Source organism: Cucurbita moschata, unplaced genomic scaffold, assembly GCF_002738365.1.
Source record: "Cucurbita moschata cultivar Rifu unplaced genomic scaffold, Cmos_1.0 Cmo_Scf00028, whole genome shotgun sequence".
NCBI lineage: Eukaryota > Viridiplantae > Streptophyta > Magnoliopsida > Cucurbitales > Cucurbitaceae > Cucurbita > Cucurbita moschata.
Window position 1 is genome coordinate 183,674 of NW_019268544.1, and position 16,354 is coordinate 200,027.

Below are 16,354 nucleotides of genomic sequence, written 5' to 3' on the forward strand. Positions count from 1 at the left end.
TTTTTTTTTTTTTTTTTTTTTTTTGTTAGATTTTGAAGTTATAGGAAATAAGGTTATAATTAGTAAAATTTTAGTTGGCAGATCTATACATTTGTACGATAGTAGCCAAAGATTCGACTAAGCTAATAATATTTGTTTACATAAAAATAAATATAGGATTAGAGATCTTGTTTACGTAATTGAAAATGTTTACAGAATAGAAAATTTTAGAATGAAAATAATTACAAAGAGAGAGGAGGAAAGATTGAGGAAAGATTTGTAGAACAGAATCAAAAGACAACCGATGAAAAAAAATTAAGGAATTAAAAACTACAAACTAAATATAGAGAGAAAGGTAAATACAGAGAGTAGTAAAGTCAGAATAACTTAAATAGCTTTATCTACTTTTTATACCACAGTAATCATGGAAAATAAGATTTTTAATAAAAATATAATTATAACATATAATATTTCAAGACTTTTAACCATAGATCTATGTAAATTAGAGAAATGGTTTTGTAGATTTCAAACTTGAAACTGATGTCATGGGCTCACATAGGTTGACTCGGATTTCAAAGGACGGAATCAAACTTTCATTAAAGATATATTTGTGACAACGACTTAAGCTAGCCAGGTAAGTGACCTTATTATCGGCATGGTTATATTTGATGTTGACACGTGTCCTGTGGTTTTGCACGTGTCATATATATTGATATGTGTGAATTGTCTGTGGATCGATATGTTTCTTAAATGTTATGTATATGTTATAATATGTAAATTGTATGATAATAATTACGGTACGATGTGTTCAAGGATATGTTTGAGATAGGATATGAGAAGGATGCACAAAACGAAATGTAACGATAGGAGTAAAATACGTTCATGAAACGTTAAGGTTAGGTTACATACTGAAGTGATATGGATAAGAGAGATTGATGGAAGAATTGTAACACCCAAAATTTTCTACTTAATTTAAGGTCGCTACTGTATACGTACCATAAACATTGATTGCGGACTTCATTTAAATTCCATAAAACATAACCTTAAACTTAAAACACAGCCATGGACTTACGTGTTTCGAAAACATCTTTAAAACGATACAACAAAAGACTAAACAAAATGAATAAGAATTTAAGTTAAAAACATCCTGGTCTAGCCTAAGTCTAAGAAAATAAATACCACTACCCTATGCATGTCTCATGGTCTCGAGTTGCGATGCCGTCGTCAGCCGTACAGGAATGTCTTGTCTTAACCTGAAAAATGTAGTAGCACAAGGCTTGAGTATTTCTAAAATATTCAGTAAGTGACCCCCTATCGGGGTTATGCAACAATCACATGCGATGGGACCTATCTTTCGTTTCATTTCGTTTTTCCTACGGCGCTGTCCTAATGGGTAATCGTGGAGGTGTACCATATACTCTACACACAGCTCATACATGTGAGTATGGGCTCACCAGCTAGTTCGCACAACGCTGGGCCACTTTCTTTATCCGGTGGGCATACTCTAGGAGCCTCCTATGCCGAGACCCGTTAAAACTAGAATCGTCACGGCAGTACTATGCAAAGCATAATGATCGTTGTCCTGCCATTGGATATACGCGTCCGTACCCTCGTGATGGGATAGGGGTATCCCCCCAGATGCATGAACATACAGAATGCATGAGGTCCCCCTACTTCTACATTTATCATTAATGATCATAACCCCCCTGTCACGTTCCATGCTTCATGTCATTCTCATTTTCAATTCACATTTCATACATATTCTTATCGGGGTTATGATTCCAGACAGTTGATCGTGTTTCATGTCATACAATTCATGCTGTTTACATTCACATATTCCATACAATCATGTCCTAGTCATTCAGGAACAACATATCGTCACATACATAACGTATCACATCAAACTAAGCAGCATACATAACATACATTCACGTTCACATGAGTTCGTACTTAAGCACATTAAACTAGCATACAATTTAATGACATGTGCAAATCCACGGGCGCATGCCAACATACAGCAAATAACGCGTAACCTACGCCGGGTGAGCCACTTACCTGGCTAGCTTAAGTCGTTGTCACGAATATATCTTTAATGAAAGTTTGATTCCGTCCTTTGAAATCCGAGTCAACCTATATGAGCCCATGACATTAGTTTCGGGTTTGAACTCTACAACATTATTTCTCTAATTTACATTGGTCCATTGTTAAAAGTCTTGAAATGTTATATATCTACAATTATATTTTTATCAACAATCTTATTTTTCATGGTTATGTTGTATAAGAAAGTAGATACAGCTAAAAAGAAGCTAACCTAATTAGCATTTGTAAGAAAACCTTAACCGAGGGGCTACCCTCTCGTGTAGAAAGAAAAGGGCAGGGATAAAGCGACGAGATTGGGATATGCTATAAAGAGAAGAGAAAGGATGACTTGAGTTCCGTGAGTTGGGTTGGGGAAGAGGTCTTGTATTCTTACTAACTCATTAGTGCGAATCTAATATATCACTCTATCACAGGGGTCTATCCGAAAACTCAAAAAGTCACAGGTACAGTAGTTGAAGACTTAGATATTACTACTCTCTGTATTTACCTTTCCCTCTATATTTAGTGTGTGGTTTTTAATTCCCAATTTTTTTTATGGGTTTTAATTCCGTTCTCATGTATTCCAGATTTACACTGTATCTCTGTTTCCAAATCTTTCCTTATGTTTCCTATTTACTTATATCATTGTTTCCTATTCAGAAGTTTTCTTGTTATTCTATCTTTAATCTATTCATTTTGCTAGGATAAAAATTTAATCTAATATTAAACTATTTACTAAATCGTACAATTGACATTTAGTTTCTAACTGAAACTAGATCATTGTAATAATTGAATGAAAATCTAACTATAATTGATTGTGATTTCTAAAAAAAATAGGATAAAAGAAAATGAAGATTTAATATATATCAGATGACCTAAATCTGGGTGAATCTTAACGGTGTAAAAGTCATTCTCTTTCTTTCTTTTCTGAAGTAAATTTGACAATTATTGTTTTTCTTTTTCTTTTTGCCGTTATTTTCTGGCGTAAGGATTGGTTGAGAAGAGATAATTGTGGGAAGGGATGAGAGGTTAGTAGAGAAATGGGGAAATGTTTTTTTTAAAATTAATTAATTAATTATTATTATTGTTTGAACTATTTTTATAATTATTTTTATTTGTTTATTTGTTTATTTATTTACTTTTGGGCTATTACAATAATACAGCTAGGTTACGGGTAGAAAGGGATAGGTTTGTGATAGATTGATAGAACGATAGCGTTAGGTTACGTTCTTGTGATGATATGACTAAGGTACGTTTACGTAATGATATGTCTGTGATAGGTATAAGAACGTTAAGGCTATGATAAGTTAGAAAACGATATGACTACGAAGTGTTTACGTTATGACTTGTTTATGATATGATACATTGTGATGCAATATGTCATGGTATGATGTGTATATGATGAAATGTTAGTTAAAAGCATAAAACGTTATGTTAGGTCTCTTAAATTGTATGTATACGACATGATATGAATGACATGAAATTACGATAAATGGCATGGAATATAATCTCGTTAGAATTATGTATGATTTGAGAACTGAAGAATGAGAAACGATATAATATGAATGATTAACGATATCTGAAACGATATGAAAAATGATATGATATGTACATAATGCTAGCAGGGTTGTACTAAAGGATAATGAAAATGGAAAAGTTTTGGGACCTCATGCATTATGTGTGCTCATGCATTTGGGGATACCTTATCCCATCACGAGGGTACGAACGCGTACATCTAATGGCAGGACAACAATCGTTATGCTTTGCATAGCACTACCGTGACTGTTATTAGTTCTAGCGGGTGTCCAGCCTAAGGGGCTCCTAGAGTATGCCCACTGAATAAGGAAAGTGGCCCAGCGGTGTGCGAACTAGCTGGTGAGCCCATACTCACACGTATGGGCTTCGTGTAGAGTATATGGTACACGTCCAAAATTACCCGTTAGGACAGCACCGTAGGGAAAACGGAATGAAAGATAGGTCTCATCATCTCATTGCATGTGATTGTTGCAACCTCAATAGTGGGGTCACTTCGTCAGTATTTCTTTAAATACTGAAGTCATGTGCTACTACATTTTTAAGGGTAAGGCAAGACATTCCTGTACGGCTGACGACGGCATCGCAACTCGAGACCATGGCACATGCATAGGATAGTGGTATTTATTTTCTTAGCTTATGCTAGAATATGATGTTTTTAACTTAAACGCTTATTTATTTTATTTAGTCTTTTGTTGTGTCGTTTTTAAGATGTTTTCGAAACAAGTAAGACCATGGCTGTGTTTTAAGTTAAAAGGTTATGTTTTATGGAATTTAAATGAAGTCTTCCGCATTTAATGTTTATGGTACGTATACAGTAGCGACCTTAAATTAAGTAGAAAATTTCGGGTCGTTACACGTATAAGAAATGCTCTGTTCTCCTCTTTAACCGATGTTGATTAAGGGTGTACATGAATTGAGTTGGGGAAAAGTTTTGGACTAAATCGAAATTTTGGATTTGTTGGGTTGGTGAATGAATAATGTAAATCAGATTCAAAATCAAACCCTTTATTTTGATGAGTTGGATCAGGTTGTCGAGTCATTATTATTTTTAATTATTGAAAATAATCTTAGTTTTCTAACCATACATGTCACATTTATAACTAAAATTTCATAAAACTCAAATACCGAACATTCATAAGTCACAACGCATCGTTAGTTGGTATCTGTTACAACGTCAAACATTCTTAATTTTCATTACAATCTTACACGTAAACTAGGGTTAGGTTGTGAACCCTATTTTCGAGTTGGTTAAGTTAACCTGACCATAAAAGCTCCAATTCACGAACCAAAAATTTTCAAAATTCAACCCAACCCCGTAAAAAACTCTAACCCAAATCAAGTTTTACAATTTGGGTCAAGTGGTCTCGATTGTTCGAGCCTTCGAGTGATATGAACAATTCTATAGTTGACTAGAGATTCAAATTATTGAAGCTATACGACCAATTATAAGTTAAACTCGAGCGAGCAATTTAGATCAATTTGATCTAGTCGAGTCGTATAGTTTAAAAAAAATGAAATAAAAAATTAATTATATGCTTATAGACATAATCAAGCAAAAAAAAAAAAAGTGAATTTAGAGTAATTATTGCAATATTAGATATGTTTGCTTAATTTGCAAACATGAAGCTACCAACCCAATCAAGTGCTACTCTAATCATATTCACCCATGATTGATGGCTTTATTCTTCCATGAATTCTCTCTTATTTATTATTATTTTTTTTCCATTAATTTTCATGAAAAAGTATTTTTATTTGGGTACATCGGTTGAATTGAGGAAATTTTTTTGGAACAATTTGAAATTTTGGGTTAGTTAGGTTGGTGACCCGAACAACCTGAATGGAATTCAGTCAAATCCTCAATTTTCCGGTTGGGTTGGGTTGGGTTCAGTTGTCGACTTATTCACCATCCATGTTATATGAATAACTAAAATCTCATAAAATTCAAATATTAAACATTTACAAAAATAAAGTCAGTTACAACACATCACTAACATCGGATATAAACGTCAAATATTCTTAATATTCATAATAATTTTAAACGTAGAGTAGGGTTGAGTTGGGTTGTATCTCTATTTTCGAGATTGTTAGGTTGACTCGACAAAAAAAAGTCGGTTACAACACATCAGTAGCATCAATTATAATAGTAAATATTCTTAATATTCATAATAATTTCAGAAGTAAGGTAGAGTTGAGTTGAGTTACAACTCTATTTTTAAGATAATTGAGTTGACCTGACAAAAACAAAGTCAATTACAACATATTACTAACATTGGTGGTAAACGTCAAATATTATTAATATTAAAAAAAAAAAAGTCAACCTCCAAACCTACTCGATTTTTCGATTTTTAAAAAATTCAACCCAACCCCCCTTATGGTTTGGGTTGGGTAGTTTTGATTGATCAGGTTATCGAATCATATGAACACTCATATTTGATTAATGATATATGTCTTAATTAATTTAATATGCTAGCGAAAGCACATTATATTACTTATTAATAATATATTTATATATTGAGTACTTGAAGTAGTTTATACGCACGTCAACTATTGTCACGAGAGAAACTTATAAGATATTATATAATCTATGAACACTGTAACTTAAATCGACCGTGTCTAATTTTTTAATTATTAAATTAATGTATAGCGAATAAAAATACAGCATATTAATAAATATAAGAAAAATAAATGAAGGTAAGAGACAAAATAAGGACATGCTTGAGGTCTAGCACAATGCTTCCAAAAATTAAAGATTCCATTACAACCTCTCCAATACAACCAATAATACCCTTTCTTTTGTCCAAACTTGAGCTCATACCCCAAGAAAAAAAAATTAATATACCTTTAAAATTCAATAAATTTCAAATATATATATATATATATATATATAGATATAGATATAGATATATATGTCGGCGTGTAAAAGTACAGGTGTTCAAATTACCCGAACAACTCGGGTTATCCAACTCAATTTGAAAGAGTTGGGTTGAGTTAGATTTTTTTTTTTTTTTGAATTTGGGTTGAGCTGGATTTGTTGACAACAGAATGTTTTGGTTGGATTCGTTGGTTGGAATTGTAACGGACCTTATTGTTAGTAGATACTGTCTGTTTTGACCCATTATTATGTATCCGTATCACCCTTGAAATTTTAAAATGTGTTTATTAGAAAAAGGTTTCTATACTCTTGTAAGAATGTTTCGTTCTCCTCTCTAACTGATGTGGGATCTCACAATCCACCCTCTTGGGGGTCCAATGTTCTCGTTGGCATACCGCCCGGCGTTTGTTTCTGAGAACATTTGTAACAACTCAACCCTACTGCTAGTAGATATTGTCCACTTTAACCCATTATGTATTGCCATCAACCTCACGGTTTTGAAATGCGTCTGTTAAGTAGAGGTTTCCACACGGTTATAAGGAATGATTTGTTTCCCTTTTTAACTGATGTGGGATCTCACAATCCACCTCCTTGGGTGCCCAACGTCCTCGTTGGCATATCGCCCAGTGTCTGTTTTTTTTATAAAATTTGTAACAACTCAACCCTACTGCTAGTAGATATTGCCCACTTTAGCCCATTATGTACCGTCGTCAACCTCACAGTTTTGAAATGCATATGTTAGGGAGATGTTTGCACACCCTTACAAGGAATGATTTGTTTTTCCTTCCAACTGATGTGGGATCTCACAATCTACCTCCTTGGGTGCCCAACGTCCTCGTTGGCAATATCGCCTAGTGTCTATTTTTTATAACATTTGTAACAGCTCAATCCCACTGCTAGTAGATATTGTTCACTTTAGCCCATTATGTACCGTCGTCAACCTCACAGTTTTGAAATGCGTCTATTAAGTAGAGGTTTTCACACCCTTATAAAGAATGATTTGTTTCCCTCTCCAACTGCCGTGGGATCTCACAATCCACCTCTTGGGTGCCCAATGTCCTTATTGGCATACCGCTCGATATCTGTTTCTAATAACATTTGTAACAACTCAACCCTACTGCTAGTAGATACTGTCCACTTTAGCCCATAACGTATCGTCGTCAACCTTGCGGTTTTAAAATACGTCTATTAGTGAGAGATTTCCACACCCTTATAAATAATGATTTGTTTCTATGTACAAGGGATCTCACAGTAACTCGAAAAATAGGGTTTACAACCAAATCCAACCGTACATAACTTTTAAAATTGCTAAGAAATTTAATAATATTTGACGTGTCACGGTTGCCCGTAATAAATTTTGACTTGTGAATGTTTAATATTTGAATTTTACGATATTTTAATTATTAATGTGATATGTATTTCACGGCATAAAGGACAAGAATTCATTATATTAAGTTTCTCGTAGAAATTTTTTTAAATAATTAAAAAAAATTAATAACTCGACAATCCAATTCAACCTTATCATACATGGTAATATATATTTACCATATACAGAGGTTTATTTTCAAAAATAAAAATGAATTAATTAATAAAATATTTTGAATATTGATGGACACGTGGAAATAGGGTAGTAGGAGTTGGCCGCGAAGATATGAGTCCCTTTGTCCGTATATCAGTGTTTTGAAAGTTCAAAAAAAATATAAATTCCGCCACCTCTCTTTCTCTCTCTTCACGCGCCTAGTTTCTCTCTCTCAAAACTCACACCATTTTCACCGCTTCCACTCCGTCGGCAGTTGCAACGGATCCGTATTCAATGCCCTCTCGCTTCAATTTGTCTGGACGGATCCAAAAAACTAAAACTAAAAAACTAAAAGATTCTCTCTCTACAAACTCCGCAGCATCTTGATCTTGTTTCCATTTTTTTTTTCTTACACTTGTTTATGCTCCTGCAACTGAAGGCTACCGATGGATTCTTTGCTTGCTTCCTGCATTTTTGATCTCTAGCTTTGCTCTGGTTTTCATGAACGTCTTTGGAGATGGAGATGGAGATGATTCGCCATAAGCGGTACAAGGTTGCCAGTAATGCTGATCGGAGCTCCGGTGAGAGGTTTTCTCCTGTTAACCGTGGTTTACGAGCAGGTTATTTATTTAGTTATTATTGTTTTTTTTATTTTTAATTTCTTGCTGGTTGAAAAATTGTGTGAAATAGATGGAGAGATGAACTTGTGTGTTTGTTAATGTTTTTTTTAGTGATTTACCTGGCCAATCTGGGCTGAAAATTGTTTCGAATTTGTTCACTGCACTGAGTGAAGAGTACTCTTCTGTTTGGTTGCCTAGAAAGAGTTGAAATGAACAGATTAGATTCTACTTGTTTGTACGAATGAGGTTTAGTTGTTAAATTTGGCTCAGTTTCTTCTTTCGACGGGGATTTATTGTTGTAAAGATCGGTATCAGCAATTTGTTTGATGATAAAGATCAGGAATATGACGGAATCTTACTTTTTGGCTGTCGTGGAGTTCATATGATGCAATTTGTTGGTCCTTAGCCTGGTTTCCGCTCGCTGTTCTGTTAAAGCAAATTTTGTAGTTGCTTTATGACTTTCTATAATGGTCTGTGTATGATCGGTGCTGTTCATGATTATTTCGTTTTCTTTCGGTTTGGCGTGTTCCAATTATGTTTGTATTTTCCATTTACACGACTTTTCCTTTTCTTTTTCCTTCGTTCTTTCTTCTGTTTTGATACTTCCAGACGCCTGTTTGTTTTTGCTGTATAAATACAATTTTCCAAATGTATCTTCTCCTCAATCGTCCGCTTAAATCGCTATGTTCTTCTTAAAAACCAACAAATAGACGATAGATCTTGGTTGTTTAATCAACTAAGCGTCTCTGTTATTGAAAATTTCTGCTGTGTTTAACTTTGCTCCGTTATTGAATTCCCACCCTAAAGTTGTAGGATTAAATTTCAGGGAGTAGAAAGAGTGAGAAACAGAGAAACTTACCGACATTGGGCTCTGATTCCGGTTCGAGCAGTAGTGGTGTTACTGAAGATGATCCGGTATGCAAGTTCTTTTCAGTCCTTCAGCGTACAATTGTTACATATTAGTTATATTCTACATGATTTGCGGATTTTCTAGTTTATTATGATTTTTAGAAAATATCAAAGAGATGTAAAGAATTATGATGCGGAAATGAAATTGTTCTTATAGTTCACACTCGAGCTGGGGCGGAGATCTTTTAAAGATACGTTTGGAGCTCCAGTGAAGAAATTATTAGCAGATGAAATGTCCAAAGAAACTGAAATGAAAAAGAGGTCGCCAGGCATTATCGCCAAACTGATGGGTCTTGATGGCATGCCGAGGTCTGCTTACAGTCGACAAAAATGTTCATCAGAGGGCTATGCACAGAGGTGTATATCAAAGGAGAAGGTGGGTAGGAGGGGCATTTATTTTGATGGTCAAATGACCAGGAGAAGCTCGAAGGGTCAACAAGAATTTAAGGATGTTTTTGAGGTCTTGGAAACTTCAAAGACAGACCAGAGTAGAAAGCCAGATCAAGGAACCCCAAAAATTGAGTTGACTGAATCAGAAATGGCATTCATTCGGCAGAAGTTCTTGGATGCTAAACGCTTATCAACTGATGAGAAGTCACGTGACTCGAGGGAATTTCATGATGCACTTGATGCGCTAGAGTCAAACCGAGATCTTCTACTGAAGTTTCTACATCAACCAGGCTCACTGTTTGCTAGGCATATGCATGATCTGCGAGATGCCGACTCCTATTCTTGTCGTGGTTGCTTAACTGCTATGGAGTCATTGGACAATAAGAAGGGTGACTATCCTGTGCTTCGAGGCAACTCAGAGAGGGGAACTCCACATAAGAATAGTAGTAAATCACATTACACTCAGCGGGGCGGTCATTCCAGCCACTCGGACAGTTCTTTCTCCGGTCATTTTTCAAAGTCTTCACAAATTTTGGAAAAGAAAGATGAACTAGAACATCTCCCTACGAGAATTGTTGTTCTCAAACCAAACATAGGCAAAGTGCAGAATGCTAGAAATATTATGTACCATTCTCATTCTTTTCAAGAATGTTCAGATCTTGGGGAGTTTAAAACTGTTGAAAGAACAAACAAGGAATTTAGGGGAAAGAAAAACTCTCTAGACAAGAAAGTTGCATCTAGGCACAATGACAAAGAGTCCAGAGAAATTCTTCATGGGAGAACCCGGCAGATGAGAAAAGAAGTTTGTACGTCCCCAGTGAATTTAACATGCTCCAGTTTTCAAGGATATGCTGGGGACGAGAGTTCTTGTAGCTTGTCTGGAAATGAATCTGCAGAAGAACCAGCGATGAGGTCTGCTGCTTCAAAAAGTTTTGTAAACTTGAATATGGGATATTCACAATCATCTTCTCGTCATAAAGAATCTTCTATCAGTAGGGAGGCAAAGAAAAGACTCACTGCTAGGTGGAGATCCTCTCGAAACTCTGAGAATAAGGGAGCTGTTTGTAGAAGCAGCACCCTGGCTGACATGCTAGCTTCCACTGATAAGGAAGTTACACTTACACAACATTCGGATGCACGAATTACAGAGGGATTCACAGATAAATTCTCTAATGATGAGCAATCTGATAGGGAGGTTGAACCTTTGGGCATAAGCAGCAATGATGGCTGGAAGGATGACTGTAGCCAATTAAGCAGGTCGAAATCTCTTCCATCTTCATCAACTGGATTTGGAAGCCCCAAAACAGTGCACCGATCTAAGGGCACCAACAAGCATCTAATCTCAAAAGAGAGTAAACAGGAAAATAATGAGGCTGTAAAAAGAATTTTTTATCAGAGGGAATGGCCACCATGTCATAAATCACCACCCAGCAAGATAACATCAGATTGTCTGCTGCCTTCATTCATGGAAAGTGATGACATGTTACTGCAAGCTCAAGTAAACCCGTATTGCATGAACACCCACTCTCTTGACAATGGTTCATATGAAATGACTGTCACGGAGTTTGGGGCCTCCTGTTCCAATGTCGATGATAGAAGTCCAATATCTCAAAGTACTGAGAATGTCGGAGATGTCTACACAACGATGTTCCCTGAAACACCTGTGTTAGAATTGGAGTCATCGGAGTACATGTCAACAGTTGGAAATTCTTGTGTTAACGACCAAGACAATATAATACAAGAGGTTTGTCTTTACTTCTGTAGCTGTTATTAATTACATTATGTCATTATTACTTGCTGACTAACCTGCAGTCTCCTCTTTTATGTGATAAAACATCAAATTACAAGCTAATGGCTTCGATATTATATTCTGTTGTGAGGCGGCAGTTGCTCCATTTCCAAATAGTAGGAACTCAGGCTCTTATTCTTTGAAGATGGTGAAAAAGAATACTTTTATCTAATGTATTTGAATAATATGTCTGTTATGAGAGCCTATTTGATTGATTCCTGACACGTGAGGATGGATTGTTGGGACTGAGTCCTATATTTGGCTAATTTAGAAAATGATCATGAATTTATTAGTAAGAAATACATCTCTATTAGTACGAGCCCTTCCGCCTTGAGAGTTTAGGCTCAAAATGAATAATATCATACCATACCATTGTGAAGAGTCGTAATTCCTTACACGCCCGATTCCAGCTAGGTGTTTTTTTTGAAGCATTTCATCTAGCGTTCCCAGTTTTGAATATTTTATGATCTTTCAGGAAGGGCCATCAGTAGAAAGTCCAGTGCCCTCACACAAATCTGTAGCTGGGCTTGAATCTCCAAGTTCGAAGGAGGCTGATCAACCAAGTCCAGTTTCAGTTCTGGAACCTGCTTTTGGAGATTATCTCTCATCATCTTCTGAATGTTTCGAGAACGTCAGCGCCGACCTCCAAGGTATTTTCTATCTGTACTGTATTATCCGTATGTAACTTTTAACGGCGGATATTGCATGTTATTTTTATTTTCCTACATATATTATCGCATTAAAATTTGAGCCAGTTGGGTAAGCGAATAAAATCATTCATTTTCCAATTTTATAATATGATGATATAAATAGGAGTTTCATTTCTGGTTATCATCTTCGAGAAGAACAGTACATATCCTGATAATCTTGATTTCAACGAGAATCTTTCTTTTCTGCAAATTCTTTGAAACCCTTCTAACTTAATTTCCCCGTCGCGATTCTAGGCCTTCGAATGCAGCTTCAGCTACTCAAATTGGAATCCGAACCATTCACTGAGGGACACATGCTCATATCCAGTGACGAAGATGCAACAGAACTATCTTCTGGGCTACCGGATGATGAGAAGGGTCCGTGCAAAACGAAAGATAACTGGGAGTTCTCTTATTTACTCGACATCTTGACCGATTCTGGCCTCAATGTTGCCAACCCAGGTGCGTTATTAGCTACTATATGCTCATCATCCGATTGCCCTATCAATCCAAAGATTTTCGAGCAGCTTGAGAAAAAACAGAGCTGTCCTTCCTCCACGACACGGTCGGAGAGGAGGCTGCTGTTCGACTGCATAAACTCAGGAATCTTGGAGATTGGCCGAGAGCTCAGTGACCTTCACCCATGGGTGAGGCCTTCAAAAACTCAGATTGCAACGAAGTGGGTGATGAAAAATGAGCTCCAAAACAGACTCTGTAAGTTTCTTGACATCCAAATAGTTAGATTTGATGTAGTAGAGGAGTCGGATTGGGAGAATTTAGGGGATGAAATTGATGTGATAGGTAAGGAAATTGAAAGGATGATGATAAATGAGGTTTTAGCGGAAGTAGTGAAGGATGTGATATAGAGTTTTTTGTTTTTACGTTTTAAAGGTCATTGGAGGAAGAAACGTGTGGATGAAATGTTGTGTTAGTTAGTTAATCCCTCATTTCTTAAGAAGGATTCAATAAAATGAATTGATGACCTTACTTCTCACTCGTCGTTGTTAACAAAAGTGTTCATAAACTCAAGAACAAGAAAACCGAAAAAACCCATATCAACTACCATAGAATTGTTCGTTTTCTTCTCATTCATCTTGCATTTCTCTTTTCTTCTTTCTCATTTGGTAAAGCAACCGATTCATTTACTGAACCGTAACCTCAGTCTCTTTTCTTTTCTTTCTCATTTGATTTTGCTTTTGAGTCGGGAAAATCATTTGATGAGAATAAAATTATACTAACATAGTGTTTCGTTCTTATTCGTTATTCTCACTGTAAACTCATACGCTGTGTCTATTTTCTTTTCTTTCATTTTATTATGCTTTTGAGTCAAGAAAGATATGTAACACATTCAAATTGAACTATGAAGTCTGAGAATCTTTTCTTCACCTTTGTCCTTCACTCTCAATTTCTCCATTATTGAACTTATCACACAGTACCGTAAGAATGATTGACTGTAACAACATTAAAGTAATATTTACAATGATGAGAGTATATACTATGTATGAGATTAACGGATATTTTTGTATAAGTATTTTTTTTTTCACGAGAGTACGTACAATTAACAAATATTTGATATCGAAATAAGTGGAATAGTTTTGTTTAGAATTAATATATACATAAGCTGTGAATTTCAGATTAAGACACTTAGAAAGGGGTTTTTATTATGTTGAAAGTAAATGGCCTTTTGAAAAGGGCAATGGATAAATGAAGAAGGTGGGCCCCAAAAGAGAGACAAGTCCTGATCTCAACGGCTCATGTCAATCCACGTGGACTCCTGCCATCAATTCCAACGGTGGTATTGTTACGGTACGTCGTCGTTCTAACTCTCATTATGTGGGTCTGCCGCCACAGGCGTTTAGACCCAATCACATCACGACCGTATCCAACGCTCCCATTAAATTAAGTTTTTCGTTTCACGTCTTCGTCAACATAAAGCAAGGTTATTAAATCCTCCCACATTTAATTTTAAGACATAATAAATTAATAAAAATGACTTTAAAACTTTACATATTACCTAAAAATAAATATATATCTTTCAATTTTAAAAAATTTTAATAACATTTTTAAATTTTAAAAAATCTTTAAAATATTTTTAAAAGGTTAACATTTTGTTTCAAAAATATTTTTACCGACCACAGTTTCAAAAATAAAACTTTAAAAAACTATCATTTATAAAAGTTTGGATATAATCTATGAAAGGTCAATAAGCACTTTTCGTCTGTATATTGATGGTAATAATTTTTTTTGAACATTTTTTTATAAAAGTTTTTAAAATTTCATAGGTATTGTTTAAAATAAGTATTAATGGTACTGATATTTTTTAACTTTTTTTAAATTGAAAAGTAATAATAAATTTTTTTAAAATTTAAGAATATTTTTAAAACTTTCAAAAATATTTTTGAAATAAAATACTAACAATTTTCATCCGTAAAGATTTTTAAAAGTTTAGAAGTATTTTTAAACTCTAACCTCTCGTTATCTGTTTATATAATAAAATAATATTCAAATATATAAATAACATCATTATTACTTGAAGTATCACATGAAGGCTAGAGCATTAAGTTTATTGGAACACTTACCGACAAAAGTCAACAAGTTCACACGTGCTAAATTTAGATTATCACTTCCTAAATAACACCTTTATCCTAATCTTCATTTATCTCAATGGATAAGATACTAATTACTATTCTAAAAGTCGATATTTTAATTATCGACCCGAGCATTGAAAAAAACGTAAATAAATTTAAAACCTATAGGATTATTTTTTGCTTCCAATTATGTGATTTTAGGGTTTATGGAATCTTTAGAGTTCACACGTAGCTCATTTGTTTTCAAGTTAAAGTCCTTTTGAGTTACCAAACAAAATGCTTCAAAGACTTGTAACTTCAAGTCTATTGACTTACTTGAACTTGTTTCGTCACGTCAATTTTAAAATATTTAGCTCATTAACGACTTTTGATTCTATATTATTTCATTAACTAAAACGTGTCTTGTTGTGTGAACGACCTGTGAGACTAAACAGTAAGCTATACAATAAGGCCAAAGGCTAGCTTTTGACTAATTAAACGATAACGTACCAATAATAATAATAAAAAAAAAAAAACTACTAATTTAGGGCTCGTTTTATAACCATTTTGGAAAAAAAGTTTGTTGTGATTTCATTCATTACATGCACGTCAATTATTTTCATACTCATACTATAAGTAATCTCATTACAAATATTAAAATGTGAAATTAGTAGTTTTTTACGACAAACATTGTTCGTTATCATTTCAAATGAATAAAGGAAAAATCACGAGACCATAATTTTATTGTGCTACAAATATGTTTTCCATCTCGACAAATATATATTACAAAAATAATAGACTAATAATATTTTTGTTCTTCGTAAACAAATTCAAACACAAAATATAAGGAAGAATTTTGGAGCGGGGCCCACAATTGATTCGATTGCACGACCCACAATTCTAAATTCGAATAGACTTGATTAAATTGACTAATTCATAAAAATTTTAAAATTCGGGTAAACTTTAAAAAAATTTAAATATATTAAGCGTTGAATTTTAAATACAATATTAAGAGAAATATATTAAATATTCTTTAAAAAAAATCATCAAATTATTAGATATAAATGGAAAAAAAATTAAAAACTCACTTTTTTGTATTTTAAAATTAATTTTTTAATAAAAAAATGAATTTGTATTTTAAAAATAATAAAAAAAAGGAAGGATTTCACGTGCATCGGTTAGAAACTAGTAATGTAATATATATTATATTATTTATAAAGACTTTTTTGACTTATTTTTATGCTATAAATAAAAAGTATAGATATTAAGTGGATGGGGACACATTATTTGAATAATTCGACCTTATAATAAAATAATTGTTATTGGAATTAATTAAATCATTTATTTTTCTCTTGACTTGACTTTCCTTCCCACTTTTTCTTTATTATGACAAAATATTTATTTA

The 16,354-nt window shown here is 34.1% G+C and overlaps 1 protein-coding gene and 1 long non-coding RNA gene across 3 annotated transcripts in view; one reads left to right on the plus strand and one right to left on the minus strand.

Annotated features, from left to right (window-relative positions):
- Positions 1-5,396, minus strand: part of LOC111463187 — a 12,745-nt gene extending 7,349 nt beyond the window's left edge. The window contains exon 1 of the long non-coding RNA XR_002713835.1: positions 5,386-5,396. This is a non-coding gene — a long non-coding RNA (uncharacterized LOC111463187). The remainder of the gene's footprint in view (positions 1-5,385) is intronic.
- A 2,788-nt stretch (positions 5,397-8,184) lies between these two features.
- Positions 8,185-13,379, plus strand: LOC111463560. 2 transcript variants are annotated; one of them, XM_023107544.1, is made up of 5 exons: positions 8,185-8,605; positions 9,432-9,520; positions 9,672-11,648; positions 12,169-12,343; positions 12,638-13,379. In XM_023107544.1, the coding sequence occupies exons 1-5, from the start codon at positions 8,503-8,505 to the stop codon at positions 13,246-13,248; spliced, it is 2,955 nt and encodes a 984-aa protein (XP_022963312.1). In that variant the 5' UTR covers positions 8,185-8,502; the 3' UTR covers positions 13,249-13,379. The 2 variants fall into 2 exon arrangements, with proteins under 2 accessions (XP_022963312.1, XP_022963313.1); XM_023107545.1 differs by having other exon boundaries at positions 8,185-8,566.
- The last annotated feature ends 2,975 nt before the right edge of the window (positions 13,380-16,354 follow it).